A 23,733-nucleotide genomic window follows, 5' to 3' on the forward strand; every position below is an offset into this window, starting at 1 on the left:
TGGATATTAAAGGGAATCCCGCGTCAAATTTAAAAAAAAAATTGACGTGGGAGTCCCCCTAAAAATCCATACCAGACCCTTTATCCGAGCACGCAACCTGGCAGGCGGCAGGAAAAGAGGGGGGGGACAAGAGAGTGCCCCCCCCTGAACCGTACCAGGCCACATGCCCTCAACATTGGGAGGATGCTTTGGGGTCCCCCCCAGGGGACATGTATCAATGCAAAAAAAGTTTTAAAAACTGACGTTTTTTAGGGAGCAGTGATTTTAATAATGATTAAAGTGTAATATTCCTTTAAATTTCATACCTGGGGGGTGTCTATAGTATGCCTGTGAAGGGACGCATGTTTCCCGTGCTTAGAACTGTCCCTGCACAAGGTGTCATTTCTGCAGGAAAAAAGTCCTTTAAAATCACTAGCGGCTATAATTAATTGTCGGCTCCCATAATACAGAGAACACTCATTGAAGGTCATTGATAAAAAAAAGAAAAAAAGAAATTTAAAAAAAAAGCGTGGGGTTCCCCCAAATTCAATTACCAGGCCCTTCAGGTCTGGTATTGATATTAAGGGGAACCCCGCATCAAAAAAAAAAATTGACGTGGGGGTCCCCCTAAAAATCCATACCAGACCCTTTATCCGAGCACGCAACCTGGCAGGCCACAGGAAAAGAAGGGGGGGATGAGAGAGCGCCCCCACTCCTGAACCGTACCAGGCCACATGCCCTCAACATTGGGATAATGCTTTGGGGTCCCCCCCAAAGCACCATGTCCCCATGTTGATGGGGACAAGGGCCTCATCCCCACAACCCTGGCTGGTGGTTGTGGGGGTCTGCGGGCGGGGGGCTTATCAGAATCTGGAAGCCCCCTTTAACAAGGGGACCCCCAGATCCCAGCCCCCCTGTTTGAAATGGTAAGGTGGTACAAAAGTAACCCTACCATTTCACAAAGAAAGTTTAAAAAAATTGTTAAATAAAACAAACACAGTTTTGAAAAAGTCCTTTATTAAAAATAAAAAAAAATAAAAAAAGATTCCAGCGGTGGTAATCCACTCTTGCTATCCAGCGACGGATGATCATCTCTTCAGCGATGACTGATCTGATCCAGCGCAGCAAATCCATCCATCTTCTGTCTCCATGGAGGAGACACTGCGGGATCCCGGCGGCCTGACATTTCTTATATGCAGAGGGCGTGGCCACCCGTCACCTGGCCCCGCCCCCTCGGACGCAAGGGGAAACCTGGGCTTCCCCAGTGACGTGTGTGTGACCCCACCCCCTCTGATGTAACGGAAACCTGTGTTACATCAGAGGGGGGCGGGGTCACCCATACGTCATTGGGGAAGCCCGGCTTCCCCATTCGCGTCAGAGGGGGCTGGGTCAGGTGACGGGTGTCCCGCCCCCCGCATATAAGAAACGTCAGGCTGCTGGGATCCCGCAGTGTCTCCTCTGTGGAGACAGAAGATGGATGGATTTGCTGCGCTGGATCAGATCAGCCATCGCTGGACCCCGGAGAGATGATCATCCATCCATCGCTGGATAGCAAGAGTGGATTAGCACCGCTGGAATATTTTCTTTATTTTTTTTATTTTTAATAAAGGACTTTTCAAAAGTGTTTTTGTCTTATTTAACTATTTTTTACACTTTCTTTGTGAAATGGTAGGGGTACTTTTGTACCCCCTTCCCATTTCAAACGGGGGGGGCGGGATCTGGGGGTCCCCTTGACGTGCGGGTGACCCCGCCCCCCTCTGATGTAACGGAAACCTGCGTTACATCAAAGGGGGGCGGGGTCACCCATACGTTATTGGGGAAGCCCGGCTTCCCCATTTGCGTCATGGGGGGAGGGGTCAGGTGATGGGTGGCCCCGCCCTCCTCATATAAGAAACGTCAGGCCGCCGGTATCCTGCAGTGTCTCCTCCGTGGAGACAGAAGATGGATGGATTCGCTAAGCTGGACTGAGAGATCACCTGTCGCTGGATCAGATCAGCCATCGCTGGACCTCGGAGAGATGATCATCCGTCGCTGGATAGCAAGAGTGGATTACTACCGCTGGAATCTTTTTTTATTCTTTTTATTTTTTATAAAGGACTTTTTCAAAAGTGTGTTTGTCTTATTTAACAATTTTTTACACTTTCTTTGTGAAATGGTAGGGGTACTTTTGTACCCCCTTACCATTTCAAATGGGGGGGCCGGGATCTGGGGGTCCACTTGTTAAAGGGGGCTTCCAGATATAAGCCCCCCCGCCCGCAGATCCCCACAACCAACAGCCAGGGTTTGTGGGGATAAGGCCTTTGTCCCCATCAACATGGGGACATGGTTCTTTTGGGGGGGACCCCAAAGCATCCTTCCAATGTTGAGGGCATGTGGCCTGGTACAGTTCAGGAGGGGGGGCGCTCTCTCGTCCCCCCCTCTTTTCCTGCGGCCTGCCAGGTTGCGTGCTTGGATAAAGGATCTGGTATGGATTTTTAGGGGGACCCCCACGTCAATTTTTATTTTATTTGACGCGGTGTTCCCCTTAATATCCATACCAGACCTGAAGCGCCTGGTAATTGAATTTGGGGGAACCCCACGCTTTTTTTTTATCAATGACTTTCAATGAGCGTTCTCTGTATTACGGGAGCGACAATTCATTGAGTGATTTTAAATGACTTTTTTTACTGCAGAAATGACACTTTGTGCACAGACAGTTCTAAGCACGGGAAACATGCGCCCCTTCACAGGCATACTATAGACACCCCCCAGGTATGAAATTTAAAGGAATATTACACTTCTATTGTTGCACTTTAATCATTATTAAAATCACTGCTCCCAAAAAAACTGCCTTTTTTAAAACTTTTTTTTGCATTGATACATGTCCCCTGGGGCAGGACCCAGGTCCCCAAACACTTTTTAGGACAGTAACTTGCATATTAGCCTTTAAAATTAGCATTTAAGATTTTGAACGTTTGAGTCCCATAGACTTTAATAGGGTACTAAAGTTCACACAAAGTTTAGGTTTGTTCGCAGGTTCTGGTGCGAACCGAACCGGGGGATGTTCGACTCATCCTTAGTAGAAGCAAATCCAGACAATCACACTGTCTGATTTTTGAAAGAATTTATTTGCAAATTATGGTGGAAAAAAAGTATTTGGTCACCTACAAACAAGCAAGATTTCTGGCTCTCACAGACCTGTATCTTCTTCTTTAAGAGGCTCCTCTGTCCTCCACTCATTACATGTATTAATGGCACCTGTTTGAACTTGTTATCAGCATAAAAGACACCTGTCCACAACCTCAAAAAGTCACACTCCAAACTCCACTATGGTAAAGACCAAAGAGCTGTCAAAGGACACCAGAAACAAAATTGTAGACCTACACCAGGCTGGGAAGACTGAATCTGCAATAGGCAGGCAGCTTGGTGTGAAGAAATCAACTGTGGGAGCAATAATTAGAAAATGGAAGACATACAAGACCACTGATAATCTCCCTCGATCTGGGGCTCCACGTAAGATCTCACCCCGTGGGGTCAAAATTATCACCAAGAACGGTGAGCAAAAATCCCAGAACCACACAGGGGGACCTAGTGAATGACTTGCAGAGAGCTGGGACCAACGCAACAAGGGCTATCATCAGTAACACACTACGCCACCAGGGAATCAGATCATGCAGTGCCAGACGGGTCCCCCTGCTTATGCCAGCACATGTCCAGGCCCGTCTGAGGTTTGCTAGAGAGCATTTGGATGATCCAGAAGAGGAAAGTAGAACTGTTTGGTAGAAACACAACTCATCGTGCTTGGAGGAGAGAGAATGCTGAGTTGCAAACAAAGAACACCATACCTACTGTGAAGCATGGGGGTGGCAACATCATGCTTTGGGGCTGTTTCTCTGCAAAGGGAACAGGACGACTGATCCGTGTACATGAAAGAATGAATGGGGCCATGTATCATGAGATTTTGAGTGCAAATCTCCTCCCATCAGCAAGGGCATTGAAAACCTTTGGAGGGAGTTGAAAGTCTGTGTTGCCCAGCGACAGCCCCAAAACATCACTGCTCTAGAGGAGATCTGCATGGAAGAATGGGCCAACATACCAGCAACAGTGTGTGACAACCTTGTGAAGGGCATAGAAAACGTTTGACCGTTTGACCATTGCCAACAAAGGATATATAACAAAGTATTGAGGTAAACTTTTGATATTGACAAAATACTTATTTTGCACCATAATTTTCAAATAAATTCTTTCCAAATCAGACAATGTGATTGTCTGGATTTGTTTCCACATTTTGTCTCTCATAGTTGAGGTATACCTATGATGACAATTACAGGCCTCGCTCATCTTTTTAAGTGGGAGATCTTGCACAATTGGTGGCTGACTAAATACTTTTTTGCCCCACTGTATATATGAAATACACTACAGCTAACTGAATCAACTGCCTATCTAATGTTTATTAGAAGCAGTACAGCAGGAACGGCCTGCAGTGAGATCTAGCTAAACTGTATGCAGTGGATATATGTATATAGTAGACTGACTGTGTGTATATATATATATATATATATATACATATATATATACATATATAAAATATGAAATACACTGCAGCTAACTGAATCAACTGCCTGCTCAAACTAAATGAAATTACACTCTCTCTACCTGTCTCTCGCTTAACAATGCCACCAACACACTACACACAGCCGACATGCAGGTGGCCTTATATAGTGTGGGGCGTGGACTTAACCCCCTGAGCCATAATTGGCCAAAGGCACCCTGCTATTGCTCTCTTCGCTGATGGCGCTGTGATTGGCCAAAGCATGCGGGTCATAGTGCATGCTTGGCCAATCATCACCTAGAAATGCACTGCGATGACGAAGTGCATTATGGGTCGTGATGCACCGCTCGAATTTGGTGCGAACGGCCCATAATGTTCGATCATCTAGGAACAATCGAACAGTTGATGTTCGAGTCGAACTCATGTTTGACACGAACAGACAGCCCATTCCTACTTATAAGACAAAATCTGTGTACATAACAAGTGTAAAGTGTGCTGCTTTTACTTTCTGGCCTGGCTGTTTTTTCTTCCTGCTTTCCAGGGAGAAGAAACAGCCAGATCACTGTTCCTATGCACATAGAGTTATGTGTGTTTTGTACTGATAGGCTGTGTGCAATCGCAAAGCCTATCAGCTGATTTCAGCCAAAATCATTGGCTGAAAATTTCTGCCAAACTCATACTGTATTCAATCACAGCATGGGTTGGGAGGGGGTGCACGCATATAGGTACGTTGTCTGGCCTGCCTGTGCTGCCCGTCAAGCAATCCCTTTATTATTTGTATAATTGGATCTAGTACTATATATCAGTCTGAGAACTGTGGGGAGTATGTGAGTCTCAGATCGCTCCACTGAGAAAATGTCAGTTTTAGATGGACTTGTTTTATTGTTGGGGTGTGCATAAGGTAATATAAATGTATGGACATACCCTCCCTCCTTTGACGTTATTTGTGCTTGAATGGTTCTTGACTAGTGTAGTCTGAATGTTCCCCTTATATTATTCCTTACCCATACCTTCCCCTATTAGAAACGAGACCACACCATAGGTTGGAGTAAACTGGCCACAACAGCCTTTATTAAACATAACTCAAAATTCACTCCAATAACTTGTAAATATGAAAATATCTAAATATATATAGATATATAAATATAAATAACTTTATTACCATTAAACCACATTAAATAACATTAACTGCCCATTCTGGTGATCTCTGACGGTGACCCCACTTAAGCCAATACCAAATCACTGCGGTACACCTGACCAACTTCCCAAAGGCCTCCACCTGTGACCGGTCGGAGACAACTTCCGCCAGTGAACATAACCGTATTCCCTCCAACGTTCAGGAATACCCAGAGGGGCCGATCGTTAGATGAGCCCCCCACACCCTCAGATCCCTTCTGAGTACCTGTCTACCGTCAGAAACCACCAGAAAACACACCGCCAACACAGGAAAACCTTCAGCTACCGTGACAACCGACGAAACCTGTAAAAGAAGAAAAGACCAGCAACAAACGACACAACAAAACAAACACATAACATTAGGGCGGGAGGGCGGGAAAAACTGCCTCCTCTGTGTCACGCTGGGATCCGAATGATCACCTAAAGCCACACCCCTCCCTTTTATATGAGCCCTCCCCTACACTGAACTTGCTTCCTGCAAACCTTTTTCCTCAGCTCCACCCATAAAGCTTAACCCTCTGTGTCCCTCATCCACACTGTCATGTCCAGCACTCCTTATATCATTGCATTCTTAATCCGTGCTTCTCTTGACTAGTGTAGTCTGAATGTTCCCCTTATATTATTCCTTACCCATACCTTCCCCTATTAGAAACGAGACCACACCATAGGTTGGAGTAAACTGGCCACAACAGCCTTTATTAAACATAACTCAAAATTCACTCCAATAACTTGTAAATATGAAAATATCTAAATATATATATAGATATATAAATATAAATAACTTTATTACCATTAAACCACATTAAATAACATTAACTGCCCATTCTGGTGATCTCTGACGGTGACCCCACTTAAGCCAATACCAAATCACTGCGGTACACCTGACCAACTTCCCAAAGGCCTCCACCTGTGACCGGTCGGAGACAACTTCCGCCAGTGAACATAACCGTATTCCCTCCAACGTTCAGGAATACCCAGAGGGGCCGATCGTTAGATGAGCCCCCCACACCCTCAGATCCCTTCTGAGTACCGGTCTACCGTCAGAAACCACCAGAAAACACACCGCCACAGCCCGAAAGGGTGACCCCCTCAACCTTGAGGGCCACCCCACACCCTAAGAGCTTTTTTGTATACCCTCCTGCAGACCCAATGACCAAAGGTCAATACCCACGTCCGACCCCCATCCTGGTTTTGTTGATGCTTACCATGGACCTAGCCCACCTCCACACCGATCTGCCCACAATGTCCGACCAAACCAAGATGGTACCCGGGAAGCGGACTCGTAAGCGCAAAACATCCGCCCTAACATCAGCTAAGATGTCCCTTTCCTTCCGTATGCCCAGGTCGTTGCCCCCTGCGTAAATGACCAACACATCCGGGGGCATGTCCCTCATTGCAAAGCGCTCAACTTCCTTCATCACACGCTCCCACCGCATGCCCGGGAATCCCAACCACATCAACCTAGCCTCCCGCCCGGGAATTCCCAATGGCCTGCCTGCCGGCCGAGCATCACCTCTCCCGGCCCTCCAGCACACGTCCGAGTGCCCTAGGATCCAAACGAGGCGTGAGGAACCTCCATCTGGAATGAAAAAACATAACACAGAACATATAACAACCAACCAACGTAATATACCATAACACCTGTAACTCCCAACCCCATACTGCAAAACACTCCCAGCCGCGCCCCAGCTCACCCCAGGATCAACTGCGACCGGACATACGAACGGAACCTCTTAGATTCCCAACGACCGATCCGGCGAACAATCGACTCAGCCAGCCCACATCGGGCAGCTTCAGTGGCCGCCCCAATACGGAAGGAGTGCGATGAGTACTCCCGGTCGTCCAAACCCACAGTCCGCAGGCACCGTTGAAAACTGACACGAATTGCAACCTAGAGAGAAAAGAGCCCCCCGCATGCAGCCAGAAAGGCCCCCCCCTCCAGCCGCACCGCCCGAAAGGCCCTTACCGCCTCCACAGGGCACACTGCCGAGCCCGGCAAGGCAAACAGTATAATCACCACTCCCCTGCCCCGCTGGTCAGGCTTGGACCTCCGCCACCGTATACTCACCCGATCAGCAGCCACCTGTACATCCTGATCCAACAGCCGCTCAGCAACCCGTTTAGACCGACACACCAACTCCCCAGTCCCAAACGCCCCATAAACGCCAACGAAAAAGCCGCTGTGAACAGGATGGCCTTGTAAGCGGAAGAACAAACTTCCACAAGCCGGGAACAAATCGCCACCAAGTTATCACACTTCACCAGCCGGCGCGCATCCCGACCTTTCCGTTCCCTCCTATACCCCTTCAAGGTTTGCCGCACCCAAAAATCTGCATTCCCGTCCGGCTCTCCCCACAGCTTAAACAAAAATGCCAACCCCGCCAATTTCCGATCAATCGACGCAGGTGCCAATCCCATCTCAATGTTCCGTGCCACCCAATACAGCACCAACCAGCGCTGGTCGGAGCCCCGACCAACCGCTCCAACCCAACCATTCTGACTACACCCTAGAATAGGCCGCCCACGTGGACTCACCCAAAGACCCCTGAATCCAACCTGCGGCGACTACAAGGGCATCCCCCACATCCACCCAGGGCAAGACGCCCTCGACTCCTCCGTTCTCGGCGCCAGATCCCGGAACTCGTCCCACTGAAAACGAGAGAGCGAGTTAGCCCAAGAATTCTCCACCCCAGGTATGTGCACTGCCGAAACGCAAACATTGAGCCGTAAGCACCGAAACACCAGCTGCCGTAGCAGCCAAATGGTTGAGGACCTGAACCACCCCCATGTCGTCCCAACTAATGCGCAACTTCATATTACGGAACTCCTCCCCCCACAGCTCCAATGCCAACACCACCGGGAATAGTTCGAGCAGAACCAGGTTGCCCAACAACCCCGCCACCTCTCAAGATCGCGGCCAAGGTTTAGCACTCCACCGTCCCCGAAAAAACGCCCCATAACCCGCCGACCCAGCCGCGGCAGCGACCAATTCCACATCGAAATTGCTCACTGGCCCCGACATCCACATGTCCCGCCCGTTACAAGAGGCTAGGAATTCAAGCCACGCCCGCAAGTCTTCCCTGTGTTCCTTCCCGCAGGCGCACAAAATGGTTAGGCACACTCACCCCGGCCGAGGCTGCCGACAGCCGTCTGCAGAACACCCGCCCCCATAGGGATGATCCGGCAAGCAAAATTTTGCTAGCCCAACAGAGACTGCAGGGCCCTCAACCGGACCTTCTACTATCCTTGCATCTCCGCCAATTCCATTTTCAGATCAAGTAATTTATTCTCGGGCAATCGACACTCCATTGCCCTCGAATCGATCACTATCCCCAAAAAACTCAAGTCCGTAACTGGTCCCTCTGTTTTATCCCCCGCCAACGTTACCCCGAACTTACCTGCAATGTGCTGCAACGTAGACAGAAAAATCGCACCCACACTGGAGGCAGGCGGGGCCCACGCACAAAAAGTCGTCCAAATAGTGGATGACCGACTCCAAGCCCGAAACGTCACTCACCACCCACTCCAAAATGAGCTAAACGCCTCAAAGTAGGCGCAGGAAATGGAACAACCCAGGCACTTACTCATATAGAACTGGCCCCGCCAATGGCACCCCACATCTGCCTTGGCCATAAGAGCCCCGCATCCAGAAAGCCTGACCCACCTCACCGCCGCATCAAAAGACGTGTATGAGACCGTACACGCATCAGGGCCGATGAAGTCATTGACCGACCCCCCTTTAGGAAAGGACAAGTGAGGAATCAAGCGAAATTTCCCAGGCTCTTTCTCAGGAACTACACCCAGCGGGGACACCACCAGGTCGCCCCACGGTTGCACTTCGAAAGGCCCACCCATCCGGCCCAACGCCACTTCCTTGCCCAAGTTTTCGCCTACCACCCCCAGGGTGTACCAAAGCCGTTCGCAAGTTCCGGGCCACTGGCGGCACCTCCGCCAATGAACAAGGAATCCTGAAACCGTCCCGAAAACTCCGAAATCAACCCCCGCGCCGCCTCACCATCCGGATACTTACTTAGGAAAGGAAGTATCCTTTCCAGGGTTACCGGCGTCATCCCTTTCGTGAGCAACATCGCCGGAACGCTTTCCTTTCCTGAAACAGCGGGACAGTGCGAGGGCGCTGCCGCAGCCGGAGCACTTGTGCTTAAATCGGCACGCTCTCCCGAATTTACAAGCCCCCCGTTAAAGGGCCAGCACACACCCCCCTTTTTCCCGGCCGGCAGCCCTGAGGACAACACACTCCCGCCCCCCCCTGAAGAAACGGAGCAGGAGTCCGAGCCGCAGACATAAGCCTCATCCAGAGGCTGATGTCCTTGTGGTCCCAGCGTAGTTCCGGCCGCACCGCTTACCGCTGCCTGGACTGTTCGTCATAACGCAGCCATGCCACCCCCCCTATACACCCGATAAGCCTCTCCAATCGCGTCCATATAGCAGAACAACGCCGAGCAATGGCGGGGTTCTTCTCCCCAATCACGCTAGCTAAGCCAGCGAACGCCTGAAGCCAATTGGAGAAAGTGCGCAGAATCAGCCGATACCTACGCTGCTCCTCGTCGTCCTTTTGGAACTGTCCGGCTTGACCCTATCCAAGTTGAACTTCTCAAGGGGGAGCAAAGAGAAAATCTCCACATACTCACCCATGCCAATATTCTCCCGCACCTCCTGCTTCAGGCACGCCCCCACCGGGCCCTCGAATCAACATATACTTCGCACCGGGCAGCATCCGCAATCCTGACCACATCGGTCCACGCCCCAGGTTCCGTGACCACTGGGGGGACCCCCCGTGCCCCCAGGCCCCATGTCTACCACCCCCCCAGAAGCCGCAGCGGTCGGGGGGTCCACCACCGGTGTGGCCCCGGACCCCCCGACCCTGGGCCCGCAGCCATCCAGGGACCCACTTGCGGCGCCCCCGAACCCCCGGCAAACTTACCCACCAGGGCCCGCAGCCCCTCCAAGAAGGTCCTGCAGCTGTCCGTGGGCCCCACCCCCGCCGACCGGCCCTCTGCCCCCATCCCCTTGCCGTTCTGGGATACCGGGTCCCCCAGCAAATCCCCCAAGGCTTCCGTCAGAACCAAAAGATCACGTGACTTACCTGGCCGCACCGGGGCCTTGCCGACAGTCATGGTTTCGTGCGCTGCATGTGAAAATTCCTCCTCCTGCGACAGCTCACCCTCGGACTTGTCCTCTGCGGTGCGCGCTGGGGGCGCCGCCATCCCCCTGGGCGAATCGCAGACCTCCTGGTCAGCGCGTTCAGGCGCATCCCGCAGTGCCTGTGGCCCCCGACCACCCCCGGCATGCTGGTGTCCAAGACCAGCCCTGCCAGGCACCTCGGTGGCTCCCTTCATCCCACCCGCCCCATCCCGGGAGCTGCGACCCCCCCCCCCCAAGCCAACCCTGCCCCCCCACCGCGCGTGTCCCCATGCTGGAACCCCCAGTCCGAGGATCCCCCCCTTCCGCTGCACCCCCAAGGCGGCTGGACCCAGAGCCCCCGCCCGTTCCCCCCCCGTTCCCGGGTGCCGGCCCGACCCGGAGCCGGCGCCATTTTGCCGCGAGGCCCCGCCCCCCTCCGGTCGGCGGCGCAACGACCACCCGGACCAGGGAGAGCCAGGCACCTTCCTCTTCGCCGGGGGGACCGAGCGGTCGGCCCCCGGGCTCCGACAGTCACGAGGTGTAGGCCCCGGGGAAAAAACGCGCCGGAGGCCGAGACCTCCGCGCACGCAGCGGCGCCTCACCTGCATCACCGACATCCTCCGCGGCATCCTCCAGGTCCCCGCTCGGTCCCGCAGCCACTCCGCTCCGCGCGCCTCCGCCGCCCGTCTCAGCCTCTTGAAAATCCCATCCAGGTCGGCCATTACAGAGGAGCAGAGAAAAACTGCCTCCTCTGTGTCACGCTGGGATCCGAATGATCCCCTAAAGCCACACCCCTCCCTTTTATATGAGCCCTCCCCTACACTGAACTTGCTTCCTGCAAACCTTTTTCCTCAGCTCCACCCATAAAGCTTAACCCTCTGTGTCCCTCATCCACACTGTCATGTCCAGCACTCCTTATATCATTGCATTCTTAATCCGTGCTTCTCTTTCTCCAGGTTTTGTACATAACAGTTTGATCGCATTTAGCGCCGTGTCATCTCCATCTCTTCGAGGTGGCTCCACCTTAAACAGACACAAAAGTTTTATGAAAATATCTTTTTGTTTAGTTCTTGGAGAATTATTTTTAATGATCTAGACTTTGCAATACAAAAGGAAAATATGGCGCGTTTACAGCGTGACTTTATTTAGAAATATTATTGTAGTGTTTCCCTTATGGGCATTTCTTCCATGTGTTGTTATTGGATTAAACACTAAGGCCGCGTACACACGAGAGGATTGTCCGTCCAACAATCCGCTTGTGTGTGGGCTTCAGCGGACTTTTTCAGCGGACAGTCTGGCGGACTAAGTCTTTCGGAATTTCCGTAATACAGTCCGTCCAAACTTGGTTTCAGCGGACAGTCCGCTCGTGAGTAGGCAAGTTGGACGGACTAAGTATGGCGCATGCTCGGAAAGGATTTACACGGCGAAAGGTTGCATTGCAGTGTATTGGACGTCGTATTTCTAGTCCCGTCGTACGTGCTGTACACGTCATCGCGCAAGCTTTCAGCGGACTGTCTGTTCGTCGTGTGTGGTCAAGTCCGTTCATTCAAAAGTAGGACGGACTGTCTGTCGGATTGTCTGACGAACTTAGTTGGACGGATAGTCCGCCCGTGTGTACGCGGCCTCAGGGTTTAAAAAACAAACAAAAAAAACCCCACTAAGGGCTTATTTAGACTTGCTTAAAAATCTGACATTGATCACACTTTATTAACTGCTTCCCGTCCAGCCGCCACAGTTATACTGCGGCAGGTTGGCTCCCCTGGGCGAGCCATCGTAGCTGTATGTCGGCCGCTTTAAGACTACTAGGGGGCACTCACGTGTGCCCGCGGTGCCACAACTGAGCCAATGTGCATGCCCGGCAGTCGCATTGTCCACCGGGCACCCGCGATTGCTCCACACAGAAACAGAACGGAGATCTGTCAATGTAAATAGACAGATCTCCATTATGTCAGGGGTGAGGAGATTGATCAGTTGTTCCTAATGCTTAGGAACAACAATCGGTCTCCTCCCCCAGGCAGTCCCATCCCCCCACAGTTAGAATCACTCCCTAGGTAACACATTTAACCCCTTGATCTCCCCCCGGTGTTAACCCCTTCCCTGCCAATGACATTTATACAGTAATCAATGGCTATTTTTAGCACTGATCGCTGTATAAATGTCAATGGTTCCAAAAAAAGTGTCAAAAGTGCCGATCTGTCCACTGCAATGTCACAGTCCCGATAAAAATCACAGATCTCCGCCATTAATAGTTAAAAAAAAAGAATAAAAATGCCATGACTCTATCCCCTATATTGTAGACGCTATAACTTTTGCGCAAACCAATAAATATACGCTTATTGTGATTTTTTTTTACCAAAAATATGTAGAAGAATACATATCGGCCTAAACTGAGGAAGAAATTAGTTTTTGGGGATATTTATTACAGAAAAAAGTAAAAAATCGTTTTTTTTGTTTATAGCGCAAAAAATAAAAATCGCAGAGGTGATCAAATACCACCAAAAGAAAGCTCTATTTGTGGAAAAAAAAGGACTTCAATTTTGTTTTTGTACAAAGGCGCACGGCCGTGCAATTGTCAGTTAAAGTGGCGCAGTGCCGTATCGCAAAAAATGGCTTGGTCATTAACCACTTGCCTACTGGGCACTTAAACACCCTTCCTGCCCAGACCAATTTTCCGCTTTCAGTGCTCTCACACTTTGAATGACAATTACTCAGTCATGCAACACTGTACTCAAATGAATTTTTTTGTCCTTTTTTTCCCACAAATAGAGCTTTCTTTTGGTGGTATTTGATCACCTCTGGGGTTTTTATTTTTGCGCCATAAATGAAAAAAGACCGAAAATTTTGAAAAAAAACGCGTATTTCTTTGTTTCTGTGACAAAATTAGGCAAATTATTAATTTTTCGTCATAAATTTTGGCCACTATAAATCTACATATCTTTGGTAAAAATAACCCAAATTAGTGGATATTATTTGGTCTTTGAGAAAGTTAGAGAGTCTACAAACTGTGGTGCGAATCGCACAAAATTGATCACATCTGATGTACTGGTTGACTATTTCACTTCTTGCGACCCGAACAAGTCAGGAAAGTACAAATACCCCCCAAATGACCCCTTTTTGGAAAGTAGACATTCCAAGGTATTTAGTAAGAGGCATGGTGAGCTTTTTGATGTTGTAATTTTTTCCCACAATTCTTTGCAAAATTAAGATTTTTTATTGTTTTAAATTTTTTCCACAAAATTGTCATTGTAATAGGTTATTTCTCTCACGTGGCATGTGTATACCACAAATGACACCCCCAAAAAAATTCTGCTACTCCTCCTGAGTATTACAATACCACATGTGTGGGACTTTTTTACAGCCTGGCCACATAGAGAGGCCCAAAATGCAGGGAGCGCCGTCACATGTTCTAGGAGCATAAATTACACATCTAACTTGTTGACTACCTATTACACTTTTGAAGGCCCTGGAGCACCAGGACAATGACACGTGGCACTGATAACAGATGGTACTGATACGTGGCACTGATGACACTTATACGTGGCACTGATGACACTTATACGTGGCACTGATGACAGATGGCACTAATATGTAGCACTGATGACAGATGGCACTTATACGTGCCACTGATGACACGGGGCACTAATACGTGGCACTAATGACAGATGGCACTAATACGTGGCACTGATGACAGATGGCACTAATACGTGGCACCGCTGACAGATGCCACTAATACGTGGCACCGATGACGCGTGACACTGACAACAGATGGCACGTGACACAGACAGGTGGCACTGGTGACAAATGGCACTGATGCGTGGCACTGATGACAGATGGCACTAGTATGTGGCACTGATGACAGATGGCACTATGTGGCACTGATGACACATGGCACTGATGACAGATGGCACTTATACATGGCACTGATGACAGATGGCACTGGGGACAAATGGCACTGACAACAGGTGGCACTGGGGACAGATAGCACTAACAGGTGGCACTGGGAACAGATAGCACTAACAGGTGGCACTGGGGGCAGGTGGCTCTGGGGAGGATGGCACTGGGGAGGATGGCACTGGGCGAGGATGGCACGGGGCGAGGATGGCACTGGGCGAGGATGGCACTGGGGGAGGATGGCACTGGGGTGGATGGCACTGGGGGAGGATGGCACTGGGGTGGATGGCACTGGGGGAGGATGGCACTTTTTTTTCCTCTTTTTTTTTTTACTTACGGCCACTGCAGCCGTTGATCTCTCCCTTCTCACACGCTGTCTGTGTGAGGAGGGAGAGTGACACTGAGAGATGATCTCATATGTTTACATATGAGATCATCTCACATTGGACACGCCGATCACGCTGTAACACATTGCGGAAGTAAACAGGAGGCCGTTCAGGAACGGCCTCCCGGCAGTTAGCGTCCGCTCTGTAGCCGTATTTCGGCTATAGGGCGGGCGCGAAGTGGTTAAGGGGCCAAACCTTACGTGGCTGAAGTGGCTAAAGCATTCTGAATGCCAATCGAAGCTCCGGTCACTAAATAAAATAGTTGCCTTAGCCCTTGTACACACGGTCGGAGATTCCGACAACCAAGTCCGTTGGATTTTGTCCGACGGATTTTGTCCGAAACTGTTGCATACACACGGTCGGACAAAGTTGTCGGAAAATCCGACGTGATGACGTTATTTCGTTACGACGGGACTACGTTCACGCTAGTAGCCAATAGCTTTGGTCTAGGAATTTGATCTGAGCATGCGTGGCACTTTGTCCGATCGGAATTCTCTACACATGATCGGAGCATTTTGTCGGAAAATGTTACCAACAAGTTGGAAAACTTGGTCTGTCAGATACTCAGACGGAAACAGTCCGATGTAGACCACACACAGTCGGAATATCCGAAAAAATGGTCCGATCGGACACATTCTGTCAGAATCTCCGACCGTGTGTACAAGGGCTTACAGTCCTGTTCACACGTTGTGTTTGCTTAACTTCACTTCAATAATTATACCCCATGTTCCTTTCTTGGTGCTTTAAAGTGTCTTCAAAGCCTTCATAGACATCTATTACAGCATCTGCAGCGTTTGAGAGACTTTTATTCAGCATTAGCTTCACTTTGTTTTGGAAGTATTGCAGGTATAAGATATCCCAGATATCCCAAAACAAGCAAACTGGAAAGACATCATCAGCAGTATGGACTGCAGTGGAGCAACTAGCAGACGGCACACAAAGAATGTAACATGGGAATGCTATAACGGAAGGTGGGCTTGGACCGAAGAGAGAGAGAACTGATCAGCAAAGCATCAGCAGAGCTGGGGGACCTGAGCAGGAAAAAATAAAAACGTCACATGTTGCAGCATGGGAGCAATATAGTGGGAACTGAGAGAGAGGTGGATCAGCAAACCAGAGGATCAGCAGAGCTGGGGGTTACTACAGATCGGGGTATTAGCAGACCTGGGGGTTACTACTGAGCGAAGTATCAGCGGAACTGGGGGTTACTACTGAGCAGGGCCGCTGATAGGGCAGTACAACCAGCCCTGTTGTACCGGGCCTGGCCAGCAGGGGGGGCCCGAGCAGCTTTTAACCTCTAGCTAAAAAAAAAAAAAAAAAAGCGAAATAACTATATTAACCTGCACCCACTTGATTACTAAGGTATATAAGGAATATATATTCATTTCCTGGGCCCCATCAGGTTACCAGAGGGGACCAGGAGGTGAAAGCAGAAGAGGGACTTTTTTTCCATTTTCGGGTGCAGGGATACAATTGCATGCTGTTCTCAGTATACCTGCACAAACTAAAGTTCTTCCTGCTCACTGTATGCCTCTCCGGCGGATGAATATTACTGTTATACGGCTCCCTTCATTCAGTAAGTGCTGCAGCTTGAGGGACTTATCACTGAGGCGGCTGAGACAGACAGAGCAGCAGGAGTAATCTGGACAACGGCAGTGGTGCACAGGCAAGCAGTCCCCTGCACACACACACACTGACAGGTCACACTATTGTATAATGTGCAGTCCCCAGACTCTGTGTGCTCATGGTTATTATCATTATGATGATCAGGGCATATGACTGTGTGGTGCTAACTTTCCTGATATATGGCTGTACTGTGTGTTACAGACTATAACTTAGCACAGCCATAACAAAGTCAGCACCACACAGTCATGTTACACTGACAGAGCCATACATCATGAACACATAGTGAGATGCTACTTTTACACATGTGATGGGGGGAAGGGGCAGTAAAAACACACAGCTAAGCTGCATTTTTACCACCCCCAAACCTCTCCCCTTCGATAACCTTTCTCCCAAGCTTTGCAATTAGATCCTTTTTCATGCAGACCTGATTGAAAGCTCCATGTAGGTTTACAGGTATGAACTGACTTTTGTGCATTTAGATCCACCTTCCTCCGTGTCCATTCAGGTAGGAAAAAAAAAAATTGCAAAAGAATATCCTTTTCTATTTTTCTAGACCTAAATGTGACAGATCAGAGGTAGCCTGATGTAAATGGACACAAGTCGGTGGTGTATGAAGACACAAACTGAAAGGGCACAGATGTCAAAACACTGACATCTCTCCCATTCAGGTGCAGTTATGAATGGTGGGGCGCTATAAATGCTACGTGTTCCAGCTCCTGCCTCCAGACACCCCCCCCCCCCACCCTGACAGTGTGGAGGCAGGGGTGGAACGAGGGGTGGGGTTGTGGGCAGAGCCAGGGTGGGTTGTGGGCGGGGTCAAGGGGGCCCAGTCAGGTAGGCTTTATGGGGCCCCATGATTTCTAACAGCGGCCCTGCTACTGAGTGGGACATTAGCAGAGCTGGGGGTACTTCTAAGCAAGGGATCTGCTGAACTAAAGTAGTATTAAGCTGCGGATTTTGCTGAACAAGGGTACCAATGAGCTGGGAATCTGCTGAACAGGGGAACTAATAATCTGGGGATCTGCTGAACAGGGGTACTAATGAGCTGTGGATCTGCTGAGTGGGGGTATTACTGAGCTGGGTTTCTAGAGGGCCTCTTCAAAACAAATCAACACACACACACACACACACACACAAACAGGGTGTTTGTCAAGATTCAAAAAAGCATCATCAAACCATCAACAACACATCAAAAAAGCAGGTTGAAACAGTAGGCACTTTCTGTTTCAATATGTTTATTGAAAATTTGAATAAGCAGAAATAAACAAGAGATTACAATCTGCTCCTTGAGTGCCCTCACAGGGGCCACAAAACATGAATACAAAACCAAAGGGCAAACCATCACATTATACTTCTAATAAACACAAGATAAGGAAGGGAGATGAGTAGGGGATGATATCGAGACTGGTTCCAGTACCAAACAACTTGTTCCCTTGTTGTTTCCGGAGGTTGAGCCCTTTTCCTACTACCCCCGTCCACGGGTGGCAGCAGTATTTATTAGCAATGGGAGAGATTACAAAGGAGAGTAAAGAGAGATAGGGAACAGAAGAAGGAAGGGTAAAGAGAAGAGAGGGGGAGGAAAGGAGGGGGAGAAGCTCAGGCATGCCGTTTGGAGCGTGGGGAACTCATAGGAGATCCACGGCTCCCAGATTTTTAGAAATTTAGCATGAGAATCATGGACAATACTGGAAATATACGTTCCTGAAGTAACATAGCAGTCATGCGGGTCTTAATCCCTTGAAAATCTACCCGTTGTGACTTCCAGGCTTGGGCAATGGTCCGCTTGGCCGCTATAAATAGATAGGTAACCAGCTTCTGTTGAGGGCCTCGCAAGCCAGGAACCGGGCAATGTAGGAGAGCTAGCTTAGCATCCCTTCGAATCGTTAGGGGAAAGAGTGTCTGCAGCAAGCCAAAAACCCTAGACCAGAACCCCACCAACCATGTGTGCATAACATCACCTTGCTGTCCACAGTTGCGGAAGCATCTGTCAGTACTCCCAGGGAATGCCCGAGCAGGTACCCAATACCATCGGAACATTACTTTATATGCGGCCTCTAGGGTATTTGTGTTGAACGAGTATTTGGCGACCGTTTTCCAGGCCCTGTTCCAGTCCTCTGGGTCTACTGGGGCCTGAAGGTCCTTTTCCCATTGAGTCATATAAGAGAGGGGTGCTGATGGAGGGTGACCATTCAGGGAGGCATAAATGGCCGAAATAAGGCCTGGGGACCCTGGGGCGTGATGGCATGTATGTTCAAAAAAAGTTTTTTGGAAGGGATAGGTGGACATGTGGCGCAATGTTTCAATCCAGTGCTTTAATTGGATAAAGGGATAATGCTCTGTAGCCGGCGCTCCTTGTGTTTCCCGGATACTCTCTCAGGAGGGGAAAAAACGTGAGGAAAGAAAATTTTGGACTTGTGGGTAGCCATGTGAAGGCCACCAGGAGAATGCCTGGGGCTCCACCAGACCGGGTGGGAAAAGAGGGTTATGGGTGATGGGGAGTAGGGGTAGGAAGGGGGAAATCAGATTGTTGGAAGAGCGAACTGAGTCCCACACCCGCAGACCATGTAGCAGCATGGGAGGGAGGGCGCAGATTCCCGGGGAGCCAAAGGAGTGCCTGAAGTGAACACGGGTCACAGCCAGGCACCTCCAGGAGCACCCACAGAGGAACATCCATGGTTGCATGAAGCATAGTCAACGGGGAGATCTGGGCCGCTATGTAGTATTTAGAGATATTGGGGACCCCCAAGCCTCCCCGGAGCCTATGGGTATAAAGGGTCACTCTAGGTACCCTGGGGCGTTTGCGCGCCCATATAAATTGGAGGATCCTATTCTGCAGGAGTCGGAGGAAAAAAGCGGGTACCCGGACAGGCAAAGTGCGAAAATAATAAAGGACTTTCGGAAGGATCGTCATCTTCGCCGCTGAGATCCTCCCTACCCATGAGAGTGTGGGAAATTGCCTGGCTTGCATAAGGGTGACAACCATTCGTAACAGGGGATAATAATTGGCCGAGAAAAGGGAAGAGTAAGATGGTGTCAATTTAACACCTAAATAGTCAATCGAGTGGGATGCCCAACGGTAAGGAAAATGTTCCTGAAGTCGCTGTACCAGTTCCAGAGGGAGGTTAACATTCAGCGCTGTGGTTTTGGAGGGGTTAATTTGAAGACCTGAGAAGGCTGAAAATCGGTCTAATACTAGTTGCAGGTTGGGCAGGGAGATGAGCGGGTTTGATATATTCAATCCCGCGTAAGGGATTCCCAAAATATCACTATTGGCCCTGATCGCCGCTGCCAGCGGCTCCAATGCCAGGATAAACAATGCCGGGGACAGGGGGCATCCCTGTCTAGTCCCCCGGAGTATCGAGAAAGGGTCAGAAAGGAAGCCCGCATATGTTACCGATGCCGACGGTGCGGAATAGAGGGCCTGGATCCATTGCAGAAAATGTGGACCAAATCCCCATTTGGTTAGAACAAAATAAAGGTAGTCCCAGGAGAGCGAATCAAATGCTTTATAAATATCTAGGGAGAGCAAGAGTCCTGGTATCTTACGCTGACTAAGTATATGGAGGAGATGGACCACCTTGCGGACATTGTCCCCCGCCTGGCGACCGGGCACAAAGCCCACCTGATCTCTGTGAATGAGGGCCTGAAGATATCTGTTGACTCGCGTGCTTAGGAACTTTCTCAAAACCTTCAGATCAACATTCAACAGGGAGATGGGACGAAAGGACTGCGGGTCCGTGGCTTCCTCAGGTGACTTAGGGATCATAGAGATATGGGCTTTCAGCGAGTCTGACGAGGGTCTCGCACCTTCCGACCAAGCGTTGAAATAAGACGTGAGATGGGGCGTGAGCAGGGATGCAAATGTCTTATAGTATAGACCGGTAAAGCCTTCCGGACCCGGGGCCTTGGAAGGCTTAAGGGACTTTAGGGCTTGGGCGACCTCCATTTCAGTTATAGGAGCATTCAAATGATCTCGTGCCGCCGGAGACAATATAGGAAGGTTAATCGATTGGAAGAATCTCTCAGCCTTGTCTCGGTCGAAGGCTGCCAGTCTATTATATAGGGATGAGAGGAAGGAGGCAAAGCCTGCCGCTACTTTAGATGGATTTGACATAAATCCCCCTCCTGACACCTGTAGTTGAACCAGCCTGCCTGGATGTCCCACCGAATTAACTTTCCTAGCCAACATAGGACCAGGTTTGTTCGAGCAACTGTAAAATTTATACTTGGACCAGCGCAGGGCCTTCTCCGCCTGAGCAGAGGCGAGCAAGTCCAACGCAGTGGCCAATTTGTCACGTGTCCGCCTATGGGTTACCGTAGGATGCGCCTTCCATGTCGCATCCGCCGCCTCTAACAAGGAGGTCAATTCCCGTATCCGCTGCTCCCTGGCCCGCTTTGTACGGGAAGCGATCTGGATCAAATGTCCCCTGACCGTCGCCTTGTGGGCTACCCACAAGGCAACTGGAGAATCAACTGAGCCTACATTTTCCACGAAATAAGTTTGGATATGTGTTTCTATCTTGGAGGATGTAGCTTACGTACTCAGGAGGGATTCGTTAATCTGCCAGAGGTAGGCCGGGCGGGAGAATCCCGCTAAGGAGATTCCGAAGATCAGGGGATCATGATCTGACCATGGTGAGGACGGCAATAGCGATCCTATGTACCAATGGCAGGGAGCTAAGTTGCAGAAACACGTGGTCTATTCTACAAAAACTCTGGTGGGGGTTCGAGAAAAAGGTAAATTCCCGAGATAATGGATGTTGCTCGCGCCACACGCCCACCATGCCATATAATTGGAAGAGATCCCGCAATACTTGTTCTTGAGAGGCATCACGGGACGGAGGCACTTCCCTGAGACTACGCCTGTCCAAAGAGGAGTTAAAAACAGAGTTGGAGTCTCCCATCATAATCAGAAGGCCTTTTTGGTGCCTGGTGATCACTTGGAATAAATGGGAGAAAAACCTCTGCTGAAATTAATTAGGAGCGTAGTATCCAACCAAAGTGACCTCCTGGTCCCACAGGGTGCCCTGCAAGATCAAATATCTACCCGTAGGGTCTGCTATTTCCTTAGAACAGGTAAATTGGAGGTTACGCCGAAAGGCCATCAGCACCCCTCTTTGCTTCTCAGAGGCAGAGGCCGTAAAAAACACTGGATAATGGGGGGACAAATATTTGGAGGATGAGGATTGGGAGAACCTGGTTTCCTGCAGACACACCACATCAATAGATTGAGATTTTAAATGGCGGAAGACCTTTGACCTCTTAATGGGGGAGTTGAACCCATGGATGTTCTGTGAGAATATTTTCAACACATTCTGAGCCATCTGGGGGTTAAAGGAAGGTTCCTATAATTATAACGCGGCCAACAAGGTACGTACTTACCCTGATCCCATGGCGAGGCAGTCCGAGCCCGAGTAGGGGAGTGGGAGGGAGGAGAACACAGAGGAGAAAAGAAAGAGAGAGAAAAGGAAACACTGAGTAGACAAGTAAAACACATAAACACCACAATGGGTGGGCATGGCATTATGCTACAGGACACTAAAGGGGGTGGCTCCACCACCAACCACAAGGCTAACAAATAGTAAAACATAACAGCATTAACTACAATAATACTACAATATTACTAGAGCATTACTACCTTATTACCCTATTACCGCCCCTGCACAGGGCTAATAAAACTAGACCAAAAACAGGCGAGACGAGCTAAGCCTATCTCGTAGAACCGCTACCGGGTAGCAGTGAATAGAACTGACGAGGAGAGAACGCAACCCTGGTCCCCGAACGTGACCCTAAGCGCTGGAGCGCCGCCAGGCCCCCAGGAATCCACCAAAAAGAAAGGGGGCCCTGCAAGGCCCAGGGCCACAGTCCAGCGGGGAGCCACCAGCGCGGATCATGACCCGTCCCCTTAATGGGGGGTATACCCAAAATAAACCATGGCTTGACCCAAGCAAGGAAGGGAGGATAGGGAGGAGGTGGAGGGATTGGGTAAAGAATTAAAAAAAAAAATTAGAAAAATGTATAAGAGGGAGGGAGAGGCAAGGGAAGGGGAGGGAGTTAAATGGAGAGGGTGTGAAAGGGAGTTATGAGGAGGGGGGGGGAGGGGGAAGTAACAGGGGAAGCTGGGGGGAGAAGGAAGGGGGGAAGAGAGGAGCAGGGTGTGGGGAGCAGGGGAATGAAAGGGAAACGGGGAGGGGGCATGGGTAAGGAGAGGAGGGAGTGGGGATGAGGGGGGAAGGAAGGGTAAAATATGGAAGATTGAAGCCCCGTATGGTTCTCAGGGTCCAGAGAACAACCAGCATACACAAATAATTAGGCATTACACACAGTACTCCCTGGAACCGGCCCCCCAGACTGCCCCCATCCCACCATGGGTATGATCCTATTTTCCTTTCTTTGTTTTTTTCTCTATTATTTTTCTCTTTTTTCCCCTTTTTTTTTATAAGGGAAGAAAAAAAATTGTCGCGATAGAGGGCCCTCAGGTTAGCTGAGTGGTCTGGGCAAAACTAGGCAATCCAAACAGGGCTGGATCACCGGCAGAAGCCTAAAGTCTAAGGTGAAGGCGCATAAGGCCTTTGGATTAAGTAAAAACCACCTATAAGTTTGTAAAATAAGAACAAGGAGGGGGTGGGGGGGGGGGGAGGTATGGACAAAGAGAGCTTGGTCACATCATCTGGTATAAGACAAAGTCCCGCACCAGGAAGAGACAAAAAGCACTTCAAGGGCCTGGGGAAGGCAGCCGAGCAAAAAGCAAAGAATCATGGACGGGTTCACCCGTGCGGTCGTCATCCTGGATCTGAATAGGGGGATCGTGCATGCGGCTGGGCATCAGGTGAGGGTCGTTTCCTGTTGCTGACTGGTTCCCATACACAGCCTAAGCGCCTAGAAGTGGGTTTAGGACCTGAAGCCCTCTCACGGAGGCTGGGGTCATCCGAAGGGGGGAGCAAATGTAGTGCCTCAAAAGTTGCCTGAGCTTCCTCCGCAGTACGCACAGTGTAGCCCCGA

At 49.9% G+C, this 23,733-nt stretch overlaps 1 protein-coding gene across 1 annotated transcript in view; it reads right to left on the bottom strand.

Moving 5' to 3' along the window:
- The window catches only part of LOC143961442 (vitelline membrane outer layer protein 1 homolog), a 68,366-nt gene that overhangs the window by 10,657 nt on the left and 33,976 nt on the right, over window positions 1–23,733 (bottom strand). The window contains exons 2-3 of the mRNA XM_077470737.1: window positions 11,771–11,851; window positions 5,435–5,475 (exon numbers count right to left, since the gene is read on the bottom strand). Coding sequence (XP_077326863.1) covers window positions 5,435–5,475; window positions 11,771–11,851 — 122 coding nt within the window. The remainder of the gene's footprint in view (window positions 1–5,434; window positions 5,476–11,770; window positions 11,852–23,733) is intronic.

This window comes from Lithobates pipiens, unplaced genomic scaffold (genome assembly GCF_037356315.1).
Source record: "Lithobates pipiens isolate NorthernLeopardFrog02 unplaced genomic scaffold, aLitPip1_a1.2 Scaffold_8, whole genome shotgun sequence".
In the NCBI taxonomy this organism is placed as follows: domain Eukaryota; kingdom Metazoa; phylum Chordata; class Amphibia; order Anura; family Ranidae; genus Lithobates; species Lithobates pipiens.